The 27,247-nt window shown below is 53.3% G+C and overlaps 1 protein-coding gene across 9 annotated transcripts in view; it reads right to left on the bottom strand.

The window, feature by feature from the left end:
- The window catches only part of ARHGAP44 (Rho GTPase activating protein 44), a 160,485-nt gene extending 133,854 nt beyond the window's left edge, over nucleotides 1-26,631 (bottom strand). For 4 of the 9 annotated variants that reach the window (XM_073559641.1, XM_073559647.1, XM_073559648.1 and 1 more), the window contains exon 1: nucleotides 11,520-12,018. In XM_073559641.1, the coding sequence (XP_073415742.1) occupies nucleotides 11,520-11,590 (71 nt within the window). In that variant the 5' untranslated portion in view covers nucleotides 11,591-12,018. Of the gene's footprint in view, nucleotides 1-11,519; nucleotides 12,039-26,216 lie in introns of those variants that run through there. The other 5 variants (XM_073559646.1, XM_073559649.1, XM_073559650.1 and 2 more) reach the window with 5 other exon arrangements.
- Nucleotides 26,632-27,247: the final 616 nt, after the last annotated feature.

The raw sequence follows: 27,247 nt of genomic DNA, 5'->3' as shown, positions 1-27,247 counted from the left end.
TGAGTGCGTTTTTAAAAGGAGAGGCCTCTCCAAAGCCAAGAGGCCTTCCTCACACCCAACCTTTCGAACTCCAAAGAACGGACCTTCACCAGGTCACCCAAGATGTTTCCTACCACCTCATCCCTTGGGAGGGTTTTTTTCCGCGTCGAAACTAGGCACCGTGCATTCCAAGTGTAGAACCTAACCACTACACTGACTAGGAATAAAGTGCACGGGTCCCGGCCACCCAGGGATCTGAACGCTCCATAGGCCCACTCAGCGTAGGAGAGGGACGCCAGTCGCGGCCAGCGTATGGAAGCACCCACCCTGTTGTACACCTCTGCATTAAAGGGACACTGAAGCAGGAAGTGCTCCATGCTTTCCAGCACGTCGCCACACTCCTCACGGGGACAACCCCGATCATCGGATTTCCTGCACTTCAGGTTATCCTTTACATACAGCCTCCCGTGGAAGCAACGCCAGGTCAAGTCCCAAAACTTCATGGGGATCCGCTTAGAATTTAAAAGCCCCAGCCCGACCTCCAGATCCCGGCCTGTGCAATCCTTAAGTGCAAGGGGCTTCTGGAAATGGGTCAACAGGACCCTCCTGTCAAGGCATTGCCTCGACATGGTCCTGATTTCCCACATTCCCAGACCCCACCGGCGGATCACCTTCAGAACCAGGGTAGCGTAAGCCGGGAGATGCCCATGAGGTGTGCGTAGGTCCTTCACCTGCCCTCCTGTCTCCCATTCCTGGAAGAAAGGCCAAAGCCAACCCTTGCAGGAGACTACCCACGGAGGAGCCCTCTCTAGCCAGAGGTTGGAGATGTTAGTCTTAAGAAAGGTGTTTACTAGAAACACCACCGGGTTGACCATACCCAACCCGCCTAGTCTCCTCGTACGGTATGTAACCTCCCTCTTGATTAGGTTAAGCCTATTCCACCATAACAATTGGAAGAACAGGCTATAGACCCGTGTCCAGAGAGGTTCCGGCAAGATGCACACACTGCCCAGGTATATTCATAAAGGTAGCAGAAAGCCTTTAGCCAGGGCAACCCTTTCCCTCAGGGTTAAAGACCAAACCTTCCATTGGTCCAGCTTTTGGGCGGCGATCTTAAGTCTGCCCTCCCAATTTTGCTGGGGGTAATCCCCGGGGCCAAATTCGATGCCTAGAATTTTGGCGGTGGCCTGGGGCGCTGGAAGGGTGTCCGGGAGATCAAACCTGGGATCTCCCCCTCCCAGCCAGAGACTTTCACACTTATCCCGGTTGATCATGGACCCGGATGCCTCCGAGTAGCGCACTACCTCCGACATGACCCAATCCGCCTCCCCTCTCGAGGACACGAAAAGGGAAACATCATCAGCATACGCCACCACCCTCAGAGAGGACCCAGAGCCCGCCTGGTCCATCCCGACTCCCGCCAACGGTCCACGATCTACCCTCCTTAGGAAGGGATCGATCGCAAACACGTATAAAAGCGGGCTCAGCGGACAGCCCTGACGGACCCCAGAACCCACCTCAAAAGGGCGACCTGACCAACCGTTCACCAGCGGAAAAGTCTCAGCCCCTTGGTACAAGATCTCTAACCATTTTACAAACCTCCCAGGCAGACCATACCTCAAAAGAACGGACCAGAGGTACTCGTGGTTGACCCGGTCAAAGGCTTTCGCTTGATCTAATGACAGCAAGTACCCCCCCCAGTGACCTGCCCTACCCTGCTCCACTGCCTCTCGGACACCGAGCACAGCACTAAAAGTACTGCGGCCTGGAACAGAGCAATGCTGGGCCCCTGACAGGAGCCGGGGTGCAAACTTCACCAGCCGATTAAACAGCACCTTGGCCAGAACCTTCCGGTCCGTATCGAGAAGCGCTATGGGACGCCAATTCTCGATACGGGACGGATCCTTACCCTTTGACAGAATAATGAGGGCTGACTTCCTCATTGAGTCGGGAAGAGTGCCCGAGGAGAGACACTCATTGAATACCCCTGTCAATACCCCTGTCCCGAAGTCCCTCTCAAAAACTAAAGATGTGTGTCTATCATACTGACACCTCTTGAGCAAAGATTTCACTCTGGAGATTTCCTCACGGTCACCTCCAGTCGAGACAAGCTGCTCGAGTTTCCTCCCCAGGGCCTGGTACAAGCGGTGCCTGTTCAGACTCCTGAGGCTCGAGAGCTGACGGAAGAACCCCGCCGCCCGCTTTTTGAAGATCTCCCACCACTCTGACTTTCTACTACATAGATCCAACAGCGGTACCTGGCTCTGAAGAAAATCCTCGAAGGATTGTCTCACCTCCGCTTCTTCCAGCAGGGACAAATTGAGCTTCCACAGCCCTCTTTCAATCCGATGAGTCTCTGCAACATTCAGAGAAAAGAAAATTAAACAGTGGTCGGAGAACTCCACCTCAACTGCGGACACAGCAGAAAAGATGGCGTCCTCCTTCAAAAAAAACCTGTCTATTCTAGACCTACTGCTATATGGTAGGTGAAACCCCCGTGACCTGGGGTGTGCCGGATGTGGACATCCACCAGGCGAGCTTCACTGGCTATGCTATTCAACGCGACGCTATCATAAGCCAGGCGATCTCCGGGACCCCCCCGGTCACGGGACCTCGTAATGGTGTTGAAGTCCCCACCGAAGACCACCTGCCGGCTCGTAAAAAGAAAGGGCTTGATCCTCAGGAAGAGACATTTGCGGTCCCACTTGGATTGTGGGCCGTAGATGTTGATGAGCCGGAGCTCTTGTCCCCTCATGAAGACATCTAGGATCAGGCACCTCCCCATTTCCAACTCAGTAACCCGTCGGCATTCAACAGCTGCAGTCTTAAAAAGGACTGCCACCCCGCTATACGGCTCGGCCGCAAGAGACCAGTATGAGGGCCCGCACCTCCACTCCCTCCGTGCTTTATAGATGGCCCCCATGTCCGTTAGTCTGGTCTCTTGCAAGAATAAAATTTCTGCCTCAATCCGGGAGAAAAAAATCAAAGGCCGTGAAGCGAGCCGCATCTGACTTAATGCTGGCGACATTAATGGACGCCAGCGTCAACAGGGCGAGTTCAGCCATCATGGGTGATCGAGTTGGATGGCCAGTTTCTTCCCTGCCCCGCTATCACCTCCACCTGGGGAGGGGTCAGACACCTTCCTTTTCAGGGAAGCTCCCGACGTATCCATCCCACCCCCCCCCGGTGTCCTCGCCCCCGGGTTCCAGGTCTGTCCCCCCCTCAGGAGGAACAGTGCCCCCTGAGGGACGGACTCCGCCATCCCCTGAAGGACCCTCCAGTGTTGCCCCCGGCCCAGCACCCTCGTCTGGCGGCTCATCATCTGAACCTCCGAGGGCGCTGAACCGGTTGGAGAGTCTGATCAGAGGGGGGTCAGCGGGCCCTTCCGTGTGCACCCTGGTGGTCGGGGGCGGGGGAGACTTTGAAGGCTTGTCAGCCTTCTTCCCCCCCGTTTTGCGCTTGGCACGCCTGGTTTTGCCACCTGATGCTGTAGGCTGCTCTCTGACATCCTCGTCGACACTTTCATAACGAGAGGAGTCGTCTGAGTCAGCGGCTTTCTCCTCTCTCTCCATCCTCCTGATCTCCTCACTCACCACTCTCTCCCCCAGGGCCTCAGAGGCTTTGGCCACGGGCCTGGAGGGAGGAGCAGGCATCACCCCGGTTGCCCGAGGCTCCACCTGTCCCCTACCACCCTGGCGCTTTTCCTGCCTCCGCTGGTACGCGGGGCCCCTTGCAGCATTGCCCTTCCTCACTGGCCCCTTAGCCCTTCCTCCTCCGCCACCACCTGTCACAGCAGAAGAAGCGCCACCGGGGGTTGCCCCCCCACGGTCTCCCCCCACCGGGCCTGCGGCGGCATTAGAGAGAGAGCGAGGGCAGCGGCTGAGAGGGTGACCTAGGTCACCACACAGGTGGCACCGAATATCCTTACACAAGGCGGCCAGATGACCCACCCCACCACACAAGGCACATTTCTGCACCTTGCAGTTGGCACTGAAGTGGGTGGGGTCGCCGCACCTGTGGCAGACCTTCGGTTGCCCCTGGTAGACCAGGATCCTGTCTCTTCCCAGGAACGCCGAGGAAGGGATGTGGGTGACCGTGCCGCCGGAAACCTTCAATTTAACCATGAAAGTCCAGCCCCCCGACCAGATGCCGAATTCGTCCCTGTTCATTTTTGGGACCTCGGTGACCTCCCCGTAATGGGAAAGCCACGTCATGATGTCCACGCCTGCGAGTGACTCGTTACATGTAACCATGGTCACTCGCTTGACGGAATTTTGGCGAGACACCGCTTGAGCCACGAAGTCTAGCCATCCGGGCTCTTCTCGCACCAGCTCGTAATTCGACCAGAAGAGCTCAAGCCCCTCGGGCCTCACGATGCTGACGTCGAAGAAGCGGGACGCCGAAGGATGTATCAGGGCAAAGATGTCATTCGCCCCGAAGCCCATCTTAAGGAGGAGCTCCACCACCTTGCTCCTAGGTGGACAAGCTTCACTGCCCCCCCACCTAAGACGGACCACATTCCTTCTTGGCGGCCCCTGCCCGGCTGTGAGGAGAGACCAAACAGTCCCTCCCTCCCTTTGATTTTGGAAGGCGGCAAGGCCGTGTCTCTCTATCCAGAAAGACAAGTCCACTGTCATCCCCTCTACCACTATTGATCTATCTCCCCTTTTGAGAGCCTCCAGGAAACGGCGGTGCGAAACGCCGTCCCTGGAGCCCGGAGGCGAGGAGACCCCCCCAGGACCACCCCGACCCCCAGCCGCGGCCCCCCGCATAATTGCGTTGAGGTCTCGCGGCCGGAGTGGCAGATGGGCCAGCCCTCCCACCACTACCACCACTTGTGCCAGCACCCTCATTCGTACTCCCATTCACTCTTTTATTATTTGCATTCACCCCAGCACTTTCACCCACATTCACAGTAGCACTCACTCCCTCATCCATGTCACTCATGTCACCATTCACTTCAGCAAACATCTCCTCAAATATGTCCACTCCGCTTTCGCACTCACTCTCACTCGCACAATTGGTGTACATAGCAAAATTATTTACATTTTTTACATTATTTACATTTCCTGAACCTGTGCAGTTCCTCTCTTTGCCTGCTGGGGGCCCTGAGCTCTCTTGCTGGGAGCTACTCCAGCTCCTGTCCAGGAGCGCCGCTGCCCCTTTAAATGCCTCAGTGCTGATGACATCATGCACTCTGCCCTGGCTGGGCCTAGGAGCAACAGCAGCTCCTGGTTTCAGCTCCATTTTTTTTTCTTTTACTGAGGTTTCATTACTCTGGGCAGGGACGGCCTCTGGCACCGCTCCCTGCCCTGCACTTTTCTTCACCCCCGCCGCCGGCTTGCCAGGGAGCGCCAGAGTCCCCGCACCCTCAGATGAAGGTAGGTGGGCCGGGGACCCCGACAACTCCTCGCCAGCTTTTGGGGGCAGCACAGCATTACTTGGAAGGGTGGGTGGGACAGAGGGCAGCGGGCCCGCCGTGGCCACGCCCCCCCGCCGGTCACAGCCATCCCAGGCAGAGCCGCGGCCCCCTGCGAGGCCATGGCCCCCCCCGGGTGACGCGAGCACAGCGGGCGGAGCCGCGACCGCTGAGGGCACGCCCCCCCGCCAGTCACAGCCACCACGGGCAGAGCAGCGACCCCTTGCGAGGCCACGCCCCCCCGGGCGACGCAGTCGCAGCGGGTGGGACGACGGCCGAGGAGGACATGCCCCCCCCGCACGCCGCAGCCATTGCAGGCCGGGCAACACTCGGGGAGGCCACGCCCCCCTCACGGACCACCGCCGCCACCCTATGCCCACCACTTGAGACGGGCAAGGCCGGCCACTCCCCCTCGTCGCCCAGCGGCGGCGGAGCCCCCTGCACGGACCCCTTTTTGGGTCGACGTGCCGGAGACCCCGCTCTCACCACAGGCGCCGACATGGGAGCGACCAGCACTTTGCACCGCCTCAGCTGCTGCTTGATGTTCTGTTCGCCCTTCCTAGGCTTCTGGACCCCCACTAGCGATCCAGACTTAGCGGATCCGTACGTGGGGGGTCCAGAAGCCCCAGCACTCGCCGCCGGAGGTGCGGCCCTGGCTTTACCAACTTTGCCTGGTGCCAGGCCAGCCCCCCCTGCCACCGAGGGCTGAGCCTGGACACCACCACCAACACAACAACCAGCACCGACCTCCATGTCGCTGCCCTGGTCTGAACTGTCACCAGATGCGACAGTCAGGTCACAACAGTCATCTCAGTCCCCGCTCCCTTGCTGCGGACCCACCACAGGGCCCGAGCCGGGGTGGGTAGCGGGTTCCACACAGCGGGACAGAGGGGCCCCGGGAAGAGGAGCAAAAACCAGTTGTTCCTCCACGCCTTCAGAGGCCTTACGCCTGCGCCTCCTGTTTCTCCTCTTCCCGGTTGCCTCATCCTCCGGGCAGACTTCATACCCAAACAACAGCGTGCCAAACCGTGCTGGGGATTCAGTCTGCCGTACTTGTTTAAGGATGAGGCAGCCCCCCTCAGAACTACTCCCGCTCCCTCCATCCTCCCCCTCGCTCACGCTTTCCTCCGCGTTACTGGAGTCCAGCGGGAGGGCCACCTGCTCAGGGGCTATCTCGCTGCATGTTACCTGGCTCACGCTGGTGTCCGCCAGGTCTTCAGGTGGAGGCGGCCCGGGTGTGGTGTGGGCGCCATCTTGCTCTTCCTCCTCCTCGCTTTCCTCCACCTGGATGGGGACTCCTGACCCCCCAGGAGACCCACCGGCCATGGCCCTGAACCGGTCCTCGTTCTGCAGCTTTTCCTGGAAGGGGCCGCTGCCGGCCATGATGGAACTTCGCCTGTCCTCCAGGGCCCGAATCTCCCCTTTCAGCTGCTTGACCGTGGCGGTGACCTCCGCTCTCTTTGAGGCAGGGAGCCTGTTTTTACTGATGACCCGGGCTCCCTCCAACTCCCCCCGGAGTCTCCTGAGCTGCTTGCCGGCCTCCTCGTACTCGGAGAGGTGGGCATGAATGCGGGAGGCGTAGGTGGTAGCTGGCTCTCCCGCAACCTTGGAGCCCCAGATGTTAAGGGGGGGCCCCGCCTCACCTCTGCCGGCTGCTGCACCTCCGGGGGAAGGGCCCGCCACAGCCTTCACTTCAGGGGTCCCGGACCCTGGAGCCTTGCGGCCCCCTGGGGTCCGCTTTTTCCCCATCCCTGGGACTGTCTGGCTGTGCCTTGGGCCTCCTGGTGGTGGATGAGGCCCCCCACCCCCAGCTGGCTTGCCGGAGGGTGGGAGCCAGGTGCACAGCCCCGGCGCTCAGTCCCAGGGAGAGTCCTCTTTCCTGGGAAGGGGGCAGATGGAAAGTCCTTGCAGGAAAAAAAAACCTCCCTTCCCAGGAGCTTAGCAAAACCCCAGCCTCAGCTGCGACGCTCCTCCTCTTCTGGGGTGTGTCCAGATCTGCACTCAGTATGCTGCTGGTGCAGTCACTGTGTCCATACATTACATTACTTATCCTGTACTGATCCTGAGTTACATCCTGTATTATACTGCAGAGCTGCACTCACTATTCTACTGGTGCAGTTACTGTGTACATACATTACATTAGTTATCCTGTACTGATCCTGAGTTACATCCTGTATTATACCCAAGAGCTGCAGTCACTATTCTGGTGGTGCAGTCACTGTGTACATACATTACATTACTTATCCTGTACTGATCCTGAGTTACATCCTGTAGCTCTTTTTTATTATAAAAGTATCAAAACACAATACATAACAGACTACATAATACAAAACACAATACATAGCAGATAAACAATGCTCCCGACATAAATATTTGTGCAAACCTCGCAATTTTACCTGATCCCCCAGGCTTTCCAGCCTAGAGGGCCCCAGCAGGATCCCTCCACCCCTATACAACTTGAAATAAAGAAACCCCTATGTAACACATTCATCCCCTACGCACACCCTTTCACACTCCATTCGCGCTTTGCACCCATACCTATATACAAGTAATAAAGAAAAAAAAACATATTCCGGCCCTTCTGCCTTAAAAAAAAACCATAGCCACTTATACTGGCAAAACCCCAGCACCAGCCTAACACCTCTACGAAAATTTTTTTTTTTTTTTTTTTATTAAATTTTAATAATTTTTTTTCCTTTTTTTTTTTTTTTTTTTTTTTTTTTATTTATCATCCCCCCACCACACCCAAGGTCCAAAAGTCCATGGCCCATTACACGAAACACACAAGGTCCATCAATGTTCATGGCCTATCACATCTATCTCTTGGCAAAAACAGTTTATGCTCCAAGAGGAAAACCCTCACCCGGCTCCACCCAAAACCTATGCTATTTACCAAGTGGTCCATTCTTCTTTTCCTTTCCACGATTTGTCCATCCACTTTCCCTTCGGATAAAGGTCCTCTTTTCCCATTCTCACCCCCCATTCACCCCCCTCCCAACCTCACTACACCCTCCCATGCACTCCTAACTAAAACAAAAGAAAGTATGTATAATACACAAAAATACAAATATACAATATATATCTACATATACATCACATAACATTATTACCATATTTGTTTTGGCTTGCCACCACACACTTTCCTTTGCAGACCCAAGATCAGTGCCTGCAAGCCCAATATCCATTAATGCTCTATGTTTCCAAAACAAAAGTCTAGAGTGGCATGCTTTAGCCCACCACCAGGAAAAGGAGTTCTCGAGGCCCCGTCCCTCACTAACTCATTCACCCTGTCCCTCAACAACTAAGACTGTCCCTGCTTCTGTCCCTATCTGTCCCTTCCTGTCCCTACTCCACCTAACTTAATATAACTAACTTTCTATCTGTCCCTCAGTGCCTGTCCCTCCCTGTCCCTATCTGCCCCTACTTCTGTCCCTAGCACACCCAGTGAAACTTATGCTATCCCTACCCTCATTCACACGGAGCTAGCTCTCCCTTGAGTGCGTTTTTAAAAGGAGAGGCCTCTCCAAAGCCAAGAGGCCTTCCTCACACCCAACCTTTCGAACTCCAAAGAACGGACCTTCACCAGGTCACCCAAGATGTTTCCTACCACCTCATCCCTTGGGAGGGTTTTTTTCCGCGTCGAAACTAGGCACCGTGCATTCCAAGTGTAGAACCTAACCACTACACTGACTAGAAATAAAGTGCACGGGTCCCGGCCACCCAGGGATCTGAACGCTCCATAAACCCACTCAGCGTAGGAGAGGGACGCCAGCCGCGGCCAACGTATGGAAGCACCCACCCTGTTGTACACCTCTGCATTAAAGGGACACTGAAGCAGGAAGTGCTCCATGCTTTCCAGCACGTCGCCACACTCCTCACGGGGACAACCCCGATCATCGGATTTCCTGCACTTCAGGTTATCCTTTACATACAGCCTCCCGTGGAAGCAACGCCAGGTCAAGTCCCAAAACTTCATGGGGATCCGCTTAGAATTTAAAAGCCCCAGCCCGACCTCCAGATCCCGGCCTGGGCAATCCTTAAGGGCCAGGGGCTTCTGGAAATGGGTCAACAGGACCCTCCTGTCAAGGCATTGCCTCGACATGGTCCTGATTTCCCACATTCCCAGACCCCACCGGCGGATCACCTTCAGAACCGGGGTAGCGTAAGCCGGGAGATGCCCATGAGGTGTGCGTAGGTCCTTCACCTGCCCTCCTGTCTCCCATTCCTGGAAGAAAGGCCAAAGCCAACCCTTGCAGGAGACTACCCACGGAGGAGCCCTCTCTAGCCAGAGGTTGGAGATGTTAGTCTTAAGAAAGGTGTTTACTAGAAACACCACCGGGTTGACCATACCCAACCCACCTAGTCTCCTCGTACGGTATGTAACCTCCCTCTTGATTAGGTTAAGCCTATTCCCCCATAACAATTGGAAGAACAGGCTATAGACCCGTGTCCAGAGAGGTTCCGGCAAGATGCACACACTGCCCAGGTATATTAATAAAGGTAGCAGAAAGCCTTTAGCCAGGGCAACCCTTTCCCTCAGGGTTAAAGACCAACCCTTCCATTGGTCCACCTTTTGGGCGGCGATCTTAAGTCTGCCCTCCCAATTTTGCTGGGGGTAATCCCCGGGGCCAAATTCGATGCCTAGAATTTTGGCGGTGGCCTGGGGCCCTGGAAGGGTGTCCGGGAGATCAAACCTGGGATCTCCCCCTCCCAGCCAGAGACTTTCACACTTATCCCGGTTGATCATGGACCCGGATGCCTCCGAGTAGCGCACTACCTCCGACATGACCCAATCCACCTCCCTTCTCGAGGACACGAAAAGGGAAACATCATCGGCATACGCCACCACCCTCAGAGAGGACCCAGAGCCCGCCTGGTCCATCCCGACTCCCGCCAACGGTCCACGATCTACCCTCCTTAGGAAGGGATCGATCGCGAACACGTATAAAAGCGGGCTCAGCGGACAGCCCTGACGGACCCCAGAACCCACCTCAAAAGGGCGACCTGACCAACCGTTCACCAGCGGAAAAGTCTCAGCCCCTTGGTACAAGATCTCTAACCATTTTACAAACCTCCCAGGCAGACCATACCTCAAAAGGACGGACCAGAGGTACTCGTGGTTGACCCGGTCAAAGGCTTTCGCTTGATCTAATGACAGCAAGTACCCCCTCCAGTGACCTGCCCTACCCTGCTCCACTGCCTCTCGGACACCGAGCACAGCACTAAAAGTACTGCGGCCCGGAACAGAGCAATGCTGGGCCCCTGAAAGGAGCCGGGGTGCAAACTTCACCAGCCGATTAAACAGCACCTTGGCCAGAACCTTCCGGTCCGTATCGAGAAGCGCTATGGGACGCCAATTCTCGATACGGGACGGATCCTTACCCTTTGACAGAATAATGAGGGCTGACTTCCTCATTGAGTCGGGAAGAGTGCCCGAGGAGAGACACTCATTAAATACCCCTGTCAAGAGGGGGACCAAGGAGTCCCTAAAAGTCTTATAGAACTCGGATGTTAAGCCATCCGGACCTGGCGATTTCTTGGGCCGAAGCCCATCAATGGCCAGTCTCACTTCCTCTTCCCTGATTTCCTCTGCCAAAACACCAAGAGAGGGATCACCCCCTGGCTCAGGGACGGTTTCAGCCAGGAAAGCCGACATCCTGTCCCGATCCAGATCCTTCTTTTCCAAGAGGTGTGAGTAGAAGGATCTGACCACCTCCAGGATCCCTGATTTGGATCTGTTCAGGGACCCCGTACTGTCGATCAGTCCTGTCACCATCTTACAATTCACTGACATCTTACAGTTTCGGTAAGGGTCGGGTGAGCGGTACTTCCCGAAGTCCCTCTCAAAAACTAAAGATGTGTGTCTATCATACTGACACCTCTTGAGCAAAGATTTCACTCTGGAGATTTCCTCACGGTCACCTCCAGTCGAGACAAGCTGCTCGAGTTTCCTCCCCAGGGCCTGGTACAAGCGGTGCCTGTTCAGACTCCTGAGGCTCGAGAGCTGACGGAAGAACCCCGCCACCCGCTTTTTGAAGATCTCCCACCACTCTGACTTACTACTACAGAGATCCAACAGCGGTACCTGGCTCTGAAGAAAGTCCTCGAAGGATTGTCTCACCTCCGCTTCTTCCAGCAGGGACGAATTGAGCTTCCACAGCCCTCTTCCCATCCGATGAGTCTCTGCAACATTCAGAGAAAGGAAAATTAGACAGTGATCGGAGAACTCCACCTCAACGGCGGACACAGCAGAAAAGATGGCGTCCTCCTTCAAAAAAAACCTGTCTATTCTAGACCTACAGCTACCCCTATGGTAGGTGAAACCTCCGTGACCTGGGGTGTGCCGGATGTGGACATCCACCAGGCGAGCTTCGCTGGCTATGCTATTCAACGCGACGCTATCATAAGCCAGGCGATCTCCGGGACCCCCCCGGTCACGGGACCTCGTAATGGTGTTGAAGTCCCCACCGAAGACCACCTGCCGGCTTGTAAAAAGAAAGGGCTTGATCCTCAGGAAGAGACATTTGCGGTCCCACTTGGACTGCGGGCCGTAGATGTTGATGAGCCGGAGCTCTTGTCCCCTCATGAAGACATCTAGGATCAGGCACCTCCCCATTTCCAACTCAGTAACCCGTCGGCATTCAACAGCTGCAGTCTTAAAAAGGACTGCCACCCCGCTATACGGCTCGGCCGCAAGAGACCAGTATGAGGGCCCGCACCTCCACTCCCTCCGTGCTTTATAGATGGCCCCCATGTCTGTTAGTCTGGTCTCTTGCAAGAATAAAATTTCTGCCTCAATCCGGGAGAAAAAATCAAAGGCCGTGAAGCGAGCCGCATCTGACTTTATGCTGGCAACATTAATAGATGCCAGCGTCAACGGGGCGAGTTCCGCCATCATGGGTGATCAAGTTGGATGGCCAACTTCTTACCACTGCTATCACCTCCACCTGGGGAGGGGTCGGACACCTTCCTTTTCAGGGAAGCTCCCGTTGTGTCCATCCCACCCCCCCCGGTGTCCTCGCCCCCGGGTTCCAGGTCTGTCCCCCCCCCAGGAGGAACACTGCCCCCTGAGGGACGGACCCCACCATCCCCCGAAGGACCCTCCGGTGGTACCCCCGGCCCAGCATCCTCGTCTTGCGGCCCATCATCCGAGCCTCCGAGGACGCTGAACCGGTTGGAGAGATCAATCAGAGGGGGGTCAGCGGGCCCTTCCGTGCGCACCCTGGTGGTCGGGGGCGGGGGAGATTTTGAAGGCTTGCCAGCCTTCTTCCCCCCCGATTTGTTACGATTGGCACGTTTACTTTTGCCACCCGCTGCTGTAGGCTGCTCCTGGACCTCCTCATCAACACTTTCATACTGTGAGGACCCGTCCGAGTCAGCCGCTTTATCCTCCCTCTCCATCCTCCTGATCTCCTCTCTCACCACACTCTCCCTCAGGACCTCAGAGGCTTTTGCCACGGGCCTGGAGGGAGGAGCAGGCATCGACCCGGTTGCCCGAGACTTCACCTGCCCCCCACCCCCATGGCGTTTTTCTTGCCTCCGCACATACGCAGGGCCCCTCACCTTGGCATTGCCCTTCCTCACCGGTCCCTCAGCCCCTTCCCCTCTGCCACCACCTGCCACAGCTGCAGGAGCGCCGCCAGAGGTTTCTCCCTCACGGACTCCTCCCGCCGGGCCTGCAGCGGCATTAGAAAAGGAGCGAGGGCAGCGGCTGAGAGGGTGACCTAGGTCACCACACAAGTGACACCGAATGTCTTTACACGAGGCGGCCAGATGACCTACCCCACCACACAAGGCACATTTCTGTACCTTGCAGCTAGCGCTGAAGTGAGTGGGGTCGCCGCACTTGTGGCAGACCTTCGGTTGCCCCTGGTAGAAGACCAGGATCCTGTCCCTTCCCAGGAACGCCGAGGAAGGGATGTGGGTGACCGTGCCGCCGGAAACCTTCAGTTTAACCATGAAGGTCCAGCCCCCCGACCAGATGCCGAATTCGTCCCTGTTCTTTTTGGGGACCTCGGTGACTTCCCCGTAACGGGAAAGCCACGTCATAATGTCCACGTCGGCAAGTGACTCGTTACAAGTGACCACGGTCACTCGCTTGACGGAATTTTGGCGAGACACCGCTTGCGCAACGAAGTCTCGCCATCCGGGCTCTTCCCGCACCAGCTCATAGTTAGACCAGAAGAGCTCAAGCCCCTCTGGCCGCACAAAGCTGACGTCGAAGAAGCGGGACGCCGAAGGATGTATCAGGGCAAAGATGTCATTCGCCCCGAAGCCCATCTTAAGGAGGAGCTCCACCACCTTGCTCCTAGGTGGACAAGCTTCACTGCCCCCCCACCTAAGACGGACCACATTCCTCCTTTGCGGCCCCTGCCCGGCTGTGGGGAGAGACCAAACAGTCCCTCCCTCCCTTTGGTTTTGGAAGGCAGCAAGGCCATGTCTCTCTATCCAGAAAGACAAGTCCACTGTCCTCCCCTCTACCACTATCGACCTTTCTCCTTTTTTGAGGGCCTCCAGGAAACGGTGGTGCAAAGCGCCATCCCTGGAGCCCGGAGGCGAGGAGACCCCCCCAGGACCACCCCGAGGACCACCCCGACCCCCAGCCGCGGCCCCCGCATAACTATGTTGGGGTCTTGCGGCCAGGGGGGCAGACGGGCCAGCCCTCCCACCACTACCACCACTTGTGCCAGCACCCTCATTCGTCCTCCCACTCACTCTCCCATTCACTCTTATTATTTGCATTCACTCCAGCACACTCACCCACATTCACAGTAGCACTCACTCCCTCATCCATGTCACTCATATCACCATTCACTTCAGCAAACATCTCCTCAAATATGTCCACTCCGCTTTCATACTCACTCTCACTCGCACAATTGGTGAACATAGCAACATTATTTACATTTTTTACATTTTTAACATTTCCCAAACCAGTGTAGTTCCTCTCTTTGCCTGCTGGGGGCCCTGAGCTCTCTTGCTGGGAGCTACTCCAGCTCCTGTCCAGGAGCGCCGCTGCCCCTTTAAATGCCTCAGTGCAGATGACATCATGCACTCTGCCCTGGCTGGGCCTAGGAGCAACAGCAGCTCCTGGTTTCAGCTCCATTTTTTTTTCTTTTGCTGAGTTTTGTTTACTCTGGGCAGGGACGGCCACTGGCACCGCTCCCTGCCCTGCACTTTTCTTCACCCCCGCCGCCGGCTTGCCAGGGAGCGCCAGAGTCCCCGCACCCTCAGATGAAGGTAGGTGGGCCGGGGACCCCGACAACTCCCCGCCAGCTTTTGGGGGCAGCACAGCATTACTTGGAAGGGTGGGTGGGACAGAGTGCAGCGGGCCCGCAGCGGCCACGCCCCCCCCGCCGGTCGCAGCCACCCCAGGCAGAGCCGCGGCCCCCTGAGAGGCCACGGCCCCCCCGGGTGACGCGAGCACAGCGGGCGGAGTCGCGACCGCTGAGGCCACGCCCCCCCCGCCAGTCACAGCCACCACGGGCAGAGCGGCGACCCCTTGCGAGGCCATGCCCCCCCCGGGCGACGCAGACGCAGCGGGTGGGATGACGGCCGAGGAGGACATGCCCCCCCCGCACGCCACAGCCTTTGCAGGCCGGGCAACACTCGGGGAGGCCACGCCCCCTCACGGACCACCGCTGCCACCCCATGCCCACCACTTGAGACAGGCAAGGCCGGCCACTCCCCCTCGTCGCCCAGCGGCGGCGGAGCCCCCTGCACGGACCCCTTTTTGGGTCGACGTGCCGGAGACCCCGCTCTCACCACAGGCGCCGACATGGGAGCGACCAGCACTTTGCACCGCCTCAGCTGCTGCTTGATGTTCTGTTCGCCCTTCCTAGGCTTCTGGACCCCCACTAGCGATCCAGACTTAGCGGATCCGTACGTGGGGGGTCCAGAAGCCCCAGCACTCGCCGCCGGAGGTGCGGCCCTGGCTGTACCAACTTTACCTGGTGCCAGGCCAGCCTCCCCTGCCACCGAGGGCTGAGCCTGGACACCACCACCAACACCACAACCAGCACCGACCTCCATGTCGCTGCCCTGGTCTGAACTGTCACCAGATGCGACAGTCAGGTCACAACAGTCATCTCTCTCCCCGCTCCCTCGCTGCGGACCCACCACAGGGCCCGAGCCGGGGTGGGTAGCGGGTTCCACACAGCGGGACAGAGGGGCCCCGGGAAGAGGAGCAAAAACCAGTTGTTCCTCCACGCCTTCAGAGGCCTTACGCCTGCGCCTCCTGTTTCTCCTCTTCCCGGTTGCCTCATCCTCCGGGCAGACTTCATACCCAAACAACAGCGTGCCAAACCGTGCTGGGGATTCCATCTGCCGCACTTGTTTAAGGATGAGGCAGCCCCCCTCAGAACTACTCCCGCTCCCTCCATCCTCCCCCTCGCTCCCGCTTTCCTCCGCGTTACTGGAGTCCAGCGGGAGGGCCACCTGCTCGGGGGCTATCCCGCTGCATGTTACCTGACTCACGCTGGTGTCCGCCAGGTCTTCAGGTGGAGGTGGCCCGGATGTGGTGTGGGCGCCATCTTGCTCTTCCTCCTCCTCGCTTTCCTCCACCTGGATGGGGACTCCTGACCCCCCAGGAGACCCACCGGCCATGGCCCTGAACCAGTCCTCGTTTTGAAGCTTTTCCTGGAAGGGGCCGCTGCCGGCCATGATGGTACTTCGCCGGTCCTCCAGGGCCCGAATCTCCCCTTTCAGCCGCTTGACCGTGGCGGTGACCTCCGCTCTCTTTGAGGCAGGGAGCCTGTTTTTACTGATGACCCGGGCTCCCTCCAACTCCCCCCGGAGTCTCCTGAGCTGCTTGCCGGCCTCCTCGTACTCGGAGAGGTGGGCATGAATGGGGGAGGCGTAGGTGGTAGCTGGCTCTCCCGCAACCTTGGAGCCCCAGATGTTAAGGGGGGGCCCCGCCTCACCTCTGCCGGCTGCTGCACCTCCGGGGGAAGGGCCCGCCACAGCCTTCACTTCGGGGGTCCCGGACCCTGGAGCCTTGCGGCCCCCTGGGGTCCGCTTTTTCCCCATCCCTGGGACTGGCTGACTGTGCCTTGGGCCTCCTGGTGGTGGATGAGGCCCCCCACCCCCAGCTGGCTTGCCGGAGGGTGGGAGCCAGGGGCACAGCCCCGGCGCTCAGTCCCAGGTAGAGTCCTCTTTCCTGGGAAGGGGGCAGATGGAAAGTCCTTGCAGGAAAAAAACCTCCCTTCCCAGGAGCTTAGCAAAACCCCAGCCTGCAGAGCTCAGCCCAGACGCTCCTCCTCTTCCTGGGCGTGTCCAGAGCTGCACTCAGTATGCTGCTGGTGCAGTCACTGTGTACATACATTACATTAGTTATCCTGTACTGATCCTGAGTTACATCCTGTATTATACCCAAGAGCTGCAGTCACTATTCTGGTGGTGCAGTCACTGTGTACATACATTACATTACTTATCCTGTACTGATCCTGAGTTACATCCTGTATTATACTCCAGAGCTGCACTTACTATTCTGCTGGTGCAGTCACTGTGTACATACATTACATTACTGATCCTGAGTTACATCCTGTATTATACTGCAGAGCTGCACTCACTATTCTACTGGTGCAGTCACTGTGTACATACATTACATTAGTTATCCTGTACTGATCCTGAGTTACATCCTGTATTATACCCAAGAGCTGCAGTCACTATTCTGGTGGTGCAGTCACTGTGTACATACATTACATTACTTATCCTGTACTGATCCTGAGTTACACTCTGTATTATACTCCAGAGCTGCACTCACTATGCTGCTGGTGCAGTCACTGTGTACATACATTACATTACTTATCCTGTGCTGATGCTGAGTTACATCCCGTATTATACTCCAAAGCTGCACTCACTATTCTGCTGGTGCAGTCACTGTGTACATACTTTACATTACTTATCCTGCACTGATCCTGAGTTACATTCTGTATTATACTCCAGAGCTGCACTCACTATTCTGCTGGCGCAGTCACTGTGTACATACATTACATTACTGATCCTGAGTTATATCCTGTATAATACTCCAGAGCTGCACTCAGTAGAAAGACCTTACCGGTAATGACATGAATATAAACATCCAGAAGTTGCCCATCAGACATGTATGATAATAAACAGTGAATTTCCTTTTTTGTTGAATTTCTTGGCTTCGGTTCCACAGGGCTGGAGACAGGATCTATGCTCTTTTTCCCTTTTTCCTGCTTTATGAAGGAAAATACTGCGTTGAGAGATGTGTTTTGAGCACATAATGCAGAGGAAGCAGCTCCGCTATGTACATCCATGTTTTTACAGCTCAGAATTTGCACATCACAGGTCAAAAGCACCGCAGGGCGCTGGAAAAACAGCTGCACAAGGGGTTAAGGAGTCTGACTCCTTATGTGTCAGATAAATCATGTGACAATTATCACCCAACCAGAGCAAGGGAGTAACTTAATTTGCATCTGACACACTGAATCTTGCAGTAGCAGTGGCTGGTGTAATGTAGAGAAACCATGTGACACAAAAGGTGACAGGTCCCTTTAAATTCACCATTTCTGTATCATATACACAAAAGAGCCGCATGTCCCATTATTGATGTGTGAATGAACTGAACACAGACTGATAGCGGCCTACTACATGATCAGCGCTCTACTGAAATACTATGTGCTGCTGGGGATAAGTAGTCATACTACTACTATTCCATATGTGACATTATCCTGTACCCCAAGTATCAGCGCCATTATCCTGCACCCCAAGTGTCAGCGTCATTATCCTGTACCCCAAGTATCAGCGCCATTATCCTGCACCCCAAGGGTCAGTGCCATTATCCTGTACCCCAAGTGTCAGTGTCATTACCCTGCACCCCAAGGGTCAGTGTCATTACCCTGTACCCCAAGTGTCAGTGCCATTATCCTGTACCCCAAGTGTCAGCGCCATTATCCTGCACCCCAAGTGTCAGCGTCATTATCCTGTACCCCAAGTATCAGTGTCATTAATAAATTTTATTTCTATAGCGCCGACATATTCCGCAGCACTTTACATTTCGGAGGGGATTTGTACAGACAATAGACATTACAGCATAACAATAATCACATAGATCATAACAGATACCAAGAGGAATGAGGGCCCTGCTCGCAAGCTTACAGTCTATGAGGAAAGAGGTAGACACGAAAGGTGGGTGGTAACAGTTGCCCTGATTGTTTGGACCAGCCATAATGTTAAGTGTGTAACAGTACAGACACAGAGGGCTAATGGATGCATAAAGCATGTGGGAACATGATGTGGGGAACCTGGTTATGGTAAAACTTATGACTGTGCCACACAGGGATAGATTAGGTTAATGTGTTAAGACGATAGGCCAGTCTGAATAAATGCGTTTTCAGGGCACGCTTAAAATTGTGGGGATTGGGGACTAAGCGTATTGACCTGGGAAGTGCATTCCAAAGAATTGGCGCGGCACGTGTAAAGTCTTGGAGACGGGAGTGGGAGGTTCTGACTATTGAGGATGCTAATCTCAGGTCATCAGCAGAACGGAGGGCGCGGGTAGGATGGTAGACTGAAACAAGGGAGGAGATGTAGGGTGGTGCTGAGCCATGGAGGGCTTTGTGGGTGAGGGCAATAAGTTTGTACTGGATTCTGGAGTGGATGGGTAGCCGGTGTAATGACTGGCACAAGGTAGAGGCATCAGTGTAACGATTGGTGAGGAATATGATCCTGGCTGCAGCATTCAAGATGGATTGGAGAGGGGAGAGTTTGGTAAGAGGGAGGCCGATTAGAAGAGAGTTACAATAGTCCAGACGAGAATGAGTAAGAGAAACAGTAAGAGTTTTTGCAGAGTCAAAAGTAAGAAAAGGTCGAATTCTAGAAATGTTTTTGAGGTGCAGATGACAAGAGCGAGCCAGTGATCGGATGTGGGGGCAAAGGAAAGCTCGGAGTCAAGTATGACCCCAAGACAGCGGGCATGTTGCTGGGGAGTAATTGTGGAACCTCACACAGAAATGGCAATGTCGGGTATAGGAACATTAGTAGCTGGAGGAAACACAAGGAGTTCAGTCTTTGACAGGTTCAGTTTCAGATTATCATTATCCTGTACCCCAAGTGTCAGCGCCATTATCCTGTACCCCAAGTGTCAGCGCCATTATCCTGTACCCCAAGTGTCAGCGTCATTATCCTGTACCCCAAGTGTCAGCGCCATTATCCTGTACCCCAAGTGTCAGCGCCATTATCCTGTACCCCAAGTGTCAGCGCCATTATCCTGTACCCCAAGTGTCAGCGCCATTATCCTGTACCCCAAGTGTCAGCATCATTATCCTGTACCTCAAGTGTCAGTGTCACTATCCTGCACCCCAAGTGTCAGCGCCATTATCCTGTACCCCAAGTGTCAGTGTCATTATCCTGTACCCCAAGTATCAGTGTCATTATCTTGTACCCCAAGTGTCAGCGTCATTATCCTGCACCCCAAGTGTCAGCGTCATTATACTGTACCCCAAGTGTCAGTGTCATTATCCTGTACCCCATGTGTCAGCGTCATCATCCTGCACCCCAAGTGTCAGCGTCATTATCCTGCACCCCAAGTGTCAGTGTCATTATCCTGCACCCCAAGTATCAGTGTCATTATCTTGTATTATCCTGAACCCCAAGTGTCACCATCATTATCCTGAACCCCAAGTGTCAGCGCCATTATCCAGTACCCCAAGTGTCAGTGTCATTATCCTGCACCCCAAGTATCAGTGTCATTATCCTGCACCCCAAGTATCAGCGTCATTATCCTGTACCCCAAGTATCAGCATCATTATCCTGCACCCCAAGTATCAGTGCCATTATCCTGTGCCCCAAGTGTCAGCGTCATTATCCTGCACCCCAAGTATCAGCGCCATTATCCTGTACCCCAAGTGTCAGGGTCATTATTCTGTACCCCAAGTGTCAGTGTCAATATTCTGTACCCCAAGTGTCAGCGTCATTATCCTGCACCCCAAGTGTCAGCGTCATTATCCTGCACCCCAAGTGTCAGTGTCATTATCCTGCACAACAAATGTCAGTGTCATTATCTTGTATCCCAAGTGTCAGTGTCATTATCCTGTACCCCAAGTGCCCACCGGTCATCCACACTGTGCACTTACAGCTGCAGTGTCATTATGAACATGCAGGCGCTGTAGACATATGTCTATGTTTTATTTGCGAGGAAGAATCTTCTAAGGGTAATTACTTCCAGGAGGAGCTGTACTGACGTTCACAGGATGGAAATGTTACAGGACTACTTACATACTTCTAACCTTTCCCCTGCTAAAAAAAATAATGTGGCACATATTTACTCTCAATTCCCCCGGCTCCTTCAGTGAATGCATTGCACAAATAATATTGAAAAATCTCCACGCGACTCGATCTTGCTACAGAAAACAAGCATTCCTAACCACTATACATCCCGGCCCCGGCCCCAATCACAATAACCCCAGGGTGGTAATGTAAAACAGCAAGAGACCTAAAAGCTGCTGCATCTCTCTCAATTGAATGGGATGAGCTGCAGTACCAGGCATTGCCACATGTATGAAGGAGGCGCTGTGCCATAGTAAATAAGGAAGGCGAAGCGCCAAATCTCCATCACTGTGCCAATTCTCAGAGGTCCTAGAGGTCAGATTCCTATCAATTAGACATTAATGATCTTCTATAAAATTAAACCCTTGGAAGGAACCTAGATTGGTTCTTAAAGTGCCACCGCTACCTTTACTTTTTAAAGGGGACTTTATATGCAATAGCAGAAGCAGGAATGACTGAAAAAAAATCCTTTTTAATCTGTATATGCAGCGTATGTAAGTGATCTTTCAGGAGTCAAAGAGGTGAAGTCACCTGGGGGAAAAGTCGTGGATGGGCTTGTCCAAAATCTGCCCCAACTAGCATGATGAATGGCATGCATCAGGGTCCTTTAATTTCCACACATGAGCAGTAATGTATGTGCAGTTTCGACAGCTTCCTCAGGGCCTAGAAGTTAGTGGTGCACACCAGCCAACATTGTCAATCCATACTGGGCGGGGTTCTGGGTGTGGTCATCCTGGACTCTTCTCCAAAGTGGCTCCACCTCCTGGACTCAGGAAAGGGAAATCACACAGGGCACATACACGTATTGTATTAAAATGTTTTCTTTAATGAATCCCACTCATGCGATTACATATGAAGAAATCCACTAAGGGAAGGAGATCAAATATATGGGTGGTGTGGGCAGGTAACTCCATATTTTAGGTGCACAGAAACATACGTACCCTTCCATGTCACTTTGTCAAAGTAATGACATTTCGAGAAAACTATGCCCAAAACTGGGCATCATAAAAGAGTGCTCCCTTCTGGGCATTTGTGGGGGACGGACTTAAATGTTTCAAATTATGCATTGTAAACTTCTGTTTTACAGATGTTCAGCTGACATTCTTGGCCATGTCATGACGGACTACCATCACTGCACCAATGTGAATTGCTTTAATGTATCAGATACATCTAAAAATGACTGTGATTACTGCTCAGAATAAGACAACACCATTATCCTGCGCCCCAAGTGTCAGCGTCATTATCCTGCGCCCCAAGTGTCAGTGTCATTATCCTGTGCCCCAAGTGTCAGTGTCATTATCCTGTGCCCCAAGTGTCAGCGTCATTATCCTGCGCCCCAAGTGTCAGTGTCATTATCCTGCGCCCCAAGTGTCAGTGTCATTATCCTGTGCCCCAAGTGTCAGCGTCATTATCCTGTGCCCCAAGTGTCAGAGTCATTATCCTGTGCCCCAAGTGTCAGCGTCATTATCCTGTACCCCAAGTGTCAGCGTCATTATCCTGTACCCCAAGTGTCATCATCCTGTACCCCAAGTGTCAGCATCATTATCCTGTACCCCAAGTGTCATCATCCTGTACCCCAAGTGTCAGCGTCATTATCCTGCTCCCCAAGTGTCAGCGTCATTATCCTGCGCCCCAAGTGTCAGCGTCATTATCCGGTACCCCAAGTGTCAGAGTCATTATTCTGTACCCCAAGTGTCAGCGTCATTATCCTGTGCCCCAAGTGTCAGCGCCATCATCCTGCACCCCAAGTGTCAGTGTCATTATCCTGCACCCCAAGTGTCAGTGTCATTATCCTGCACCCCAAGTGCCAGTGTCATTATCCTGCGCCCCAAGTGTCAGCGTCATTATCCTGCTCCCCAAGTGTCAGCGTCATTATCCTGCGCCCCAAGTGTCAGCGTCATTATCCGGTACCCCAAGTGTCAGAGTCATTATTCTGTACCCCAAGTGTCAGCGTCATTATCCTGTGCCCCAAGTGTCAGCGCCATCATCCTGCACCCCAAGTGTCAGTGTCATTATCCTGCACCCCAAGTGTCAGTGTCATTATCCTGCACCCCAAGTGCCAGTGTCATTATCCTGCACCCCAAGTGTCAGTGTCATTACACAGAAGCCCAAGTGTCAGCGTCATTATCCTGCACCCCAAGTGTCAGCGTCATTATCCTGCACCCCAAGTGTCAGCGTCATTATCCTGCACCCCAAGTGTCAGTGTCATTATCCTGTACCCCAAGTGTCAGTGTCATTACACAGAAGCCCAAGTGTCAGCGTCATTGTCCTGCACCCCAAATGTCAGCGTCATTGTCCTGCACCCCAAGTGTCATCGTCATTATCCTGCACCCCAAGTGTCAGCGTCATTGTCCTGCACCCCAAATGTCAGCGTCATTGTCCTGCACCCCAAGTGTCAGCGTCATTATCCTGCACCCCAAGTGTCAGTGTCATTATCCTGTACCCCAAGTGTCAGTGTCATTATTTTGTATCCCAAGTGTCAGTGCCATTATCCTGCACCCCAAGTGTCAGTGCCATTATCCTGTACCCCAAGTGTCAGTGCCATTACACAGAAGCCCAAGTGTCAGCGTCATTATCGTGCACCCCAAGTGTCAGCGTCATTATCATGCACCCCAAGTGTCAGCGTCATTATCGTGCACCCCAAGTGTCAGCGTCATTATCCTGTACCCCAAGTGTCAGCGTCATTATCCTGTACCCCAAGTGTCAGCGTCATTATCCTGTACCCCAAGTGTCAGTGTCATTATCCTCCGCCCCAAGTGTCAGCGTCATTACCCTGCGCTCCAAGTGTCAGCGTCATTATCCTGCGCCCCAAGTGTCAGCGTCATTATCCTGGACCCAAGTGTCAGCGTCATTATCCTGCGCCCCAAGTGTCAGCGTCATTATCTTGCGCCCCAAGTGTCAGCGTCATTATCTTGCGCCCCAAGTGTCAGCGTCATTATCCTGCGCCCCAAGTGTCAGCATCATTATCCTGCACCCCAAGTGTCAGCGTCATTATCCTGCGCCCCAAGTGTCAGCGTCATTATCCTGCGCCCCAAGTGTCAGCGTCATTATCCTGCGCCCCAAGTGTCAGCGTCATTATCCTGCACCCCAACTGTCAGCGTCATTATCCTGCACCCCAAGTGTCAGCGTCATTATCCTGCGCCCCAAGTGTCAGCGTCATTATCCTGCGCCCCAAGTGTCAGCGTCATTATCCTGCGCCCCAAGTGTCAGTGTCATTATCCTGCACCCCAAGTGTCAGTGTCATTATCCTGCACCCCAAGTGCCAGTGTCATTATCCTGCACCCCAAGTGTCAGTGTCATTACACAGAAGCCCAAGTGTCAGCGTCATTATCCTGCACCCCAAGTGTCAGCGTCATTATCCTGCGCCCCAAGTGTCAGCGTCATTATCCTGCGCCCCAAGTGTCAGCGTCATTCTCCTGCGCCCCAAGTGTCAGCGTCATTCTCCTGCACCCAAGTGTCAGCGTCATTATCCTGCACCCCAAGTGTCAGCGTCATTATCCTGTACCCCAAGTGTCAGCGTCATTATCCTGTACCCCAAGTATCAGCACCATTATCCTGTACCCCAAGTGTCAGCGCCATTATCCTGTACCCCAAGTGTCTGTGTCATTGCACTGAGTCTTGTGATCTATAGACCCCAGTTATCACAGAGCATACCCCCCAGTTTTAACGCTGCTTCCGACCAGGCGCATTTAGAGGTAATGGACAAAATATAATATGGGGCAGCTCGGTGGCTCAGTGGTTAGCATTGCAGCGCTGGAGTCCTGGGTTCAAATCCCACCAAGGACAACATCTGCAAGGAGTTTGCATGTTCTCCCCGTGTTTGCGTGGGTTTCCTCTGGGTTCTCCGGTTTCCTCCAAAGACATACTGATAGGGAATCTAGATTGTGAGCCCCAATGCACTGGCCATACTGAATTGTCCTGTCAGGCGATACTATGGGTACATAGGTATATATTACAGCTGTAGGTAGTGGAGGCAGCCATATTGTTCCCGATGGTATCTGGGCCTGGTGAATTTGGTGAGGACACAGTCGCAGTGGTTACGGTTGCCCTCATTTTCTACTATGACTGTCCCATCACACAGAGACCATCAGGAGCCGAGACATGAGAACAGGAGGTCACCATAACCAGAAGATGCCGGCTACATTCAGAACAGGTCCGCTCCCTAGCCAGCATCACACACTCTTTCCTTACCAAGGTCCCACAAACACCAATACGCCATAGTATAAGAACAATGGCATAGTAACCCAACCCATGAGGTGCAGCGCTCCCTGCAGGACAAGCCATGAACTGAGCACAGACAGCAGCAGGTTCACTGCCTGGTAAAGATCCAGAGGGAGGGGAAAGATGGGAGAGACCAAGAATATGCAGGATGGGGCAATATGCCATATATGCCGCCACACACACTAATAACACAGGCCGCCAAACCTATAGGAAAGTCTGCAGTATAACCACCCAGCTATATACACAGAGACTGGATAGACTACATACAGGGAGGGGCGGTGTAGCCACACATGATAGGAAGGCATGAGAGATAGATACATAGATAGATATGGGATAGATAGATAGAGGATAGATAGATAGATAGATAGATAGATAGATAGATAGATAGATAGATATGAGATAGATAATAGATATGGGATAGATAGATAGATAGATAGATAGATATGGGATAGATAATAGATATGAGATAGATATGGGATAGATAGATAGATAGATAGATATGGGATAGATAGATAGATAGAGGATAGATAGATATGGGATAGATATGAGATAGATAATAGATATGAGATAGATAGATAGATAGATAGATATGGGATAGATAATAGATATGAGATAGATATGGGATAGATAGATAGATAGATAGATAGATAGATAGATAGATAGATAGATAGATAGATATGGGATAGATAGATAGATAGAGGATAGATAGATATGGGATAGATAGATATGGGATAGATAGATAGATAGATAGATAGATAGATAGATATGGGATAGATAGATAGATAGAGGATAGATAGATATGGGATAGATATGAGATAGATAATAGATATGAGATAGATGTGGGATAGATAGATAGATAGATAGATAGATAGATAGGAGATAGATAATAGATATGGGATAGATAGATAGATAGATAGATAGATAGGAGATAGATAATAGATATGGGATAGATAGATAGATAGATAGATATAGATAGATAGATAGATAGGAGATAGATAGATAGATAGATAGATAGATAGATAGGAGATAGATATAGAGATATGAGATAGATAATAGATATGAGATAGATATGGGATAGATAGATTGATAGATAGATAGATAGATAGATAGATAGATAGATAGATAGATAGATAATACAGCAGGCTTGCACACATACAGAGATGCTCATGCCTGTATGATGGGATGTAACCTATAGGGCTGCAGGATGATGGGTCCTCCCAGTCAGCAGTACAGGGGTTAAGTGGCTACTCAGCAGGGGATGGATGGATGGGTGGGTGTCAGCCTGTAGGGTTGCTGGGGGTCTTACCTGCCCACTGTCTGGTTGGCCAGCTGCCTCATCCGGTTGAATTGCTTCTTCATCCTCGCAGTATACAGACAGACAGATAATATTACGCACTGTACACACAGATTGGTTGCAGATTTCCGTATAGTGGATGCAGAAAATAAATAAATAAATAGACCCTCCCCCCAATGTCAGCAGCACATTACATGCCCCCTGTTATAGGGGGGCTGCAGCACACAGCATCCTCCAGTGCACAGGGGATGCCAGGGGGCACAGCACATCCATGGGTGGCGCTGTAGGTGTCCAGGAGAGAGGGGTGCAGCCCCGTAGCCCCCTCCTTGTCTGCTGGGATATTTATTGCATGCTCCAAGCAGTGCCAGGTCCTCCCCCTCCCTGCGCTCATCAGCTCTGCTCTCACTGTCTCAGCACAGCTATGGCACTGCAGCCTGGACAGCAGGAGAGAGCGCATGCGCGAGGGAGGGGGCTGCAGGGCAGGTCGGGAATTGTAGTCCTTACTATTTTCAATGCAAGGTGGCAATTTAGGTGCAAATGTCAGGGAGGGGAGCAGGGAAAATGTATTTGTTACATTCATACTTCATCCATCTGCCTGTATCACTCTCATATCTGTCTACAAAAAAACTATTGCTGTATTGTTTTGTTTCCGTCGTCGAAAGCACTATGCAAACGTTTTAGGCAGGTGTGCAAAAAATGCTGCAAAGTAAGAAGCTTTCAGAAATAGAAGGATTAATTAGTTTTCTCAATAGCAAAAAGTAAAGTGACTGAACAATAGAGACCTCTAAACCCCATCAGTATGTGGTGACCGCCCTTTGCCTCCCTCACTTCTCCGTACTTGCCATTTGTACACAGGTTATGAAGGAGCTCGGCAGCAGGTTGTCCCAAACATCTTGGAGAACTGACCGCAGATCTTCTGTGGATGTCACTTGTGCAGATCCCTCTGTCTCTTCATGTGATCCCAGACAGACCGGATGATGTGAGATCAGGGCTCTGTGGGGCCGGATCATCACTTACAGATCTCTTTGTCATTAAGGACATTT

This window comes from Dendrobates tinctorius, unplaced genomic scaffold, assembly GCF_039654945.1.
Source record: "Dendrobates tinctorius isolate UK_male_01 unplaced genomic scaffold, ASM3965494v1 ptg000014l, whole genome shotgun sequence".
Lineage (NCBI taxonomy): Eukaryota > Metazoa > Chordata > Amphibia > Anura > Dendrobatidae > Dendrobates > Dendrobates tinctorius.
This window is presented reverse-complemented; position numbering and strand designations above follow the sequence as displayed.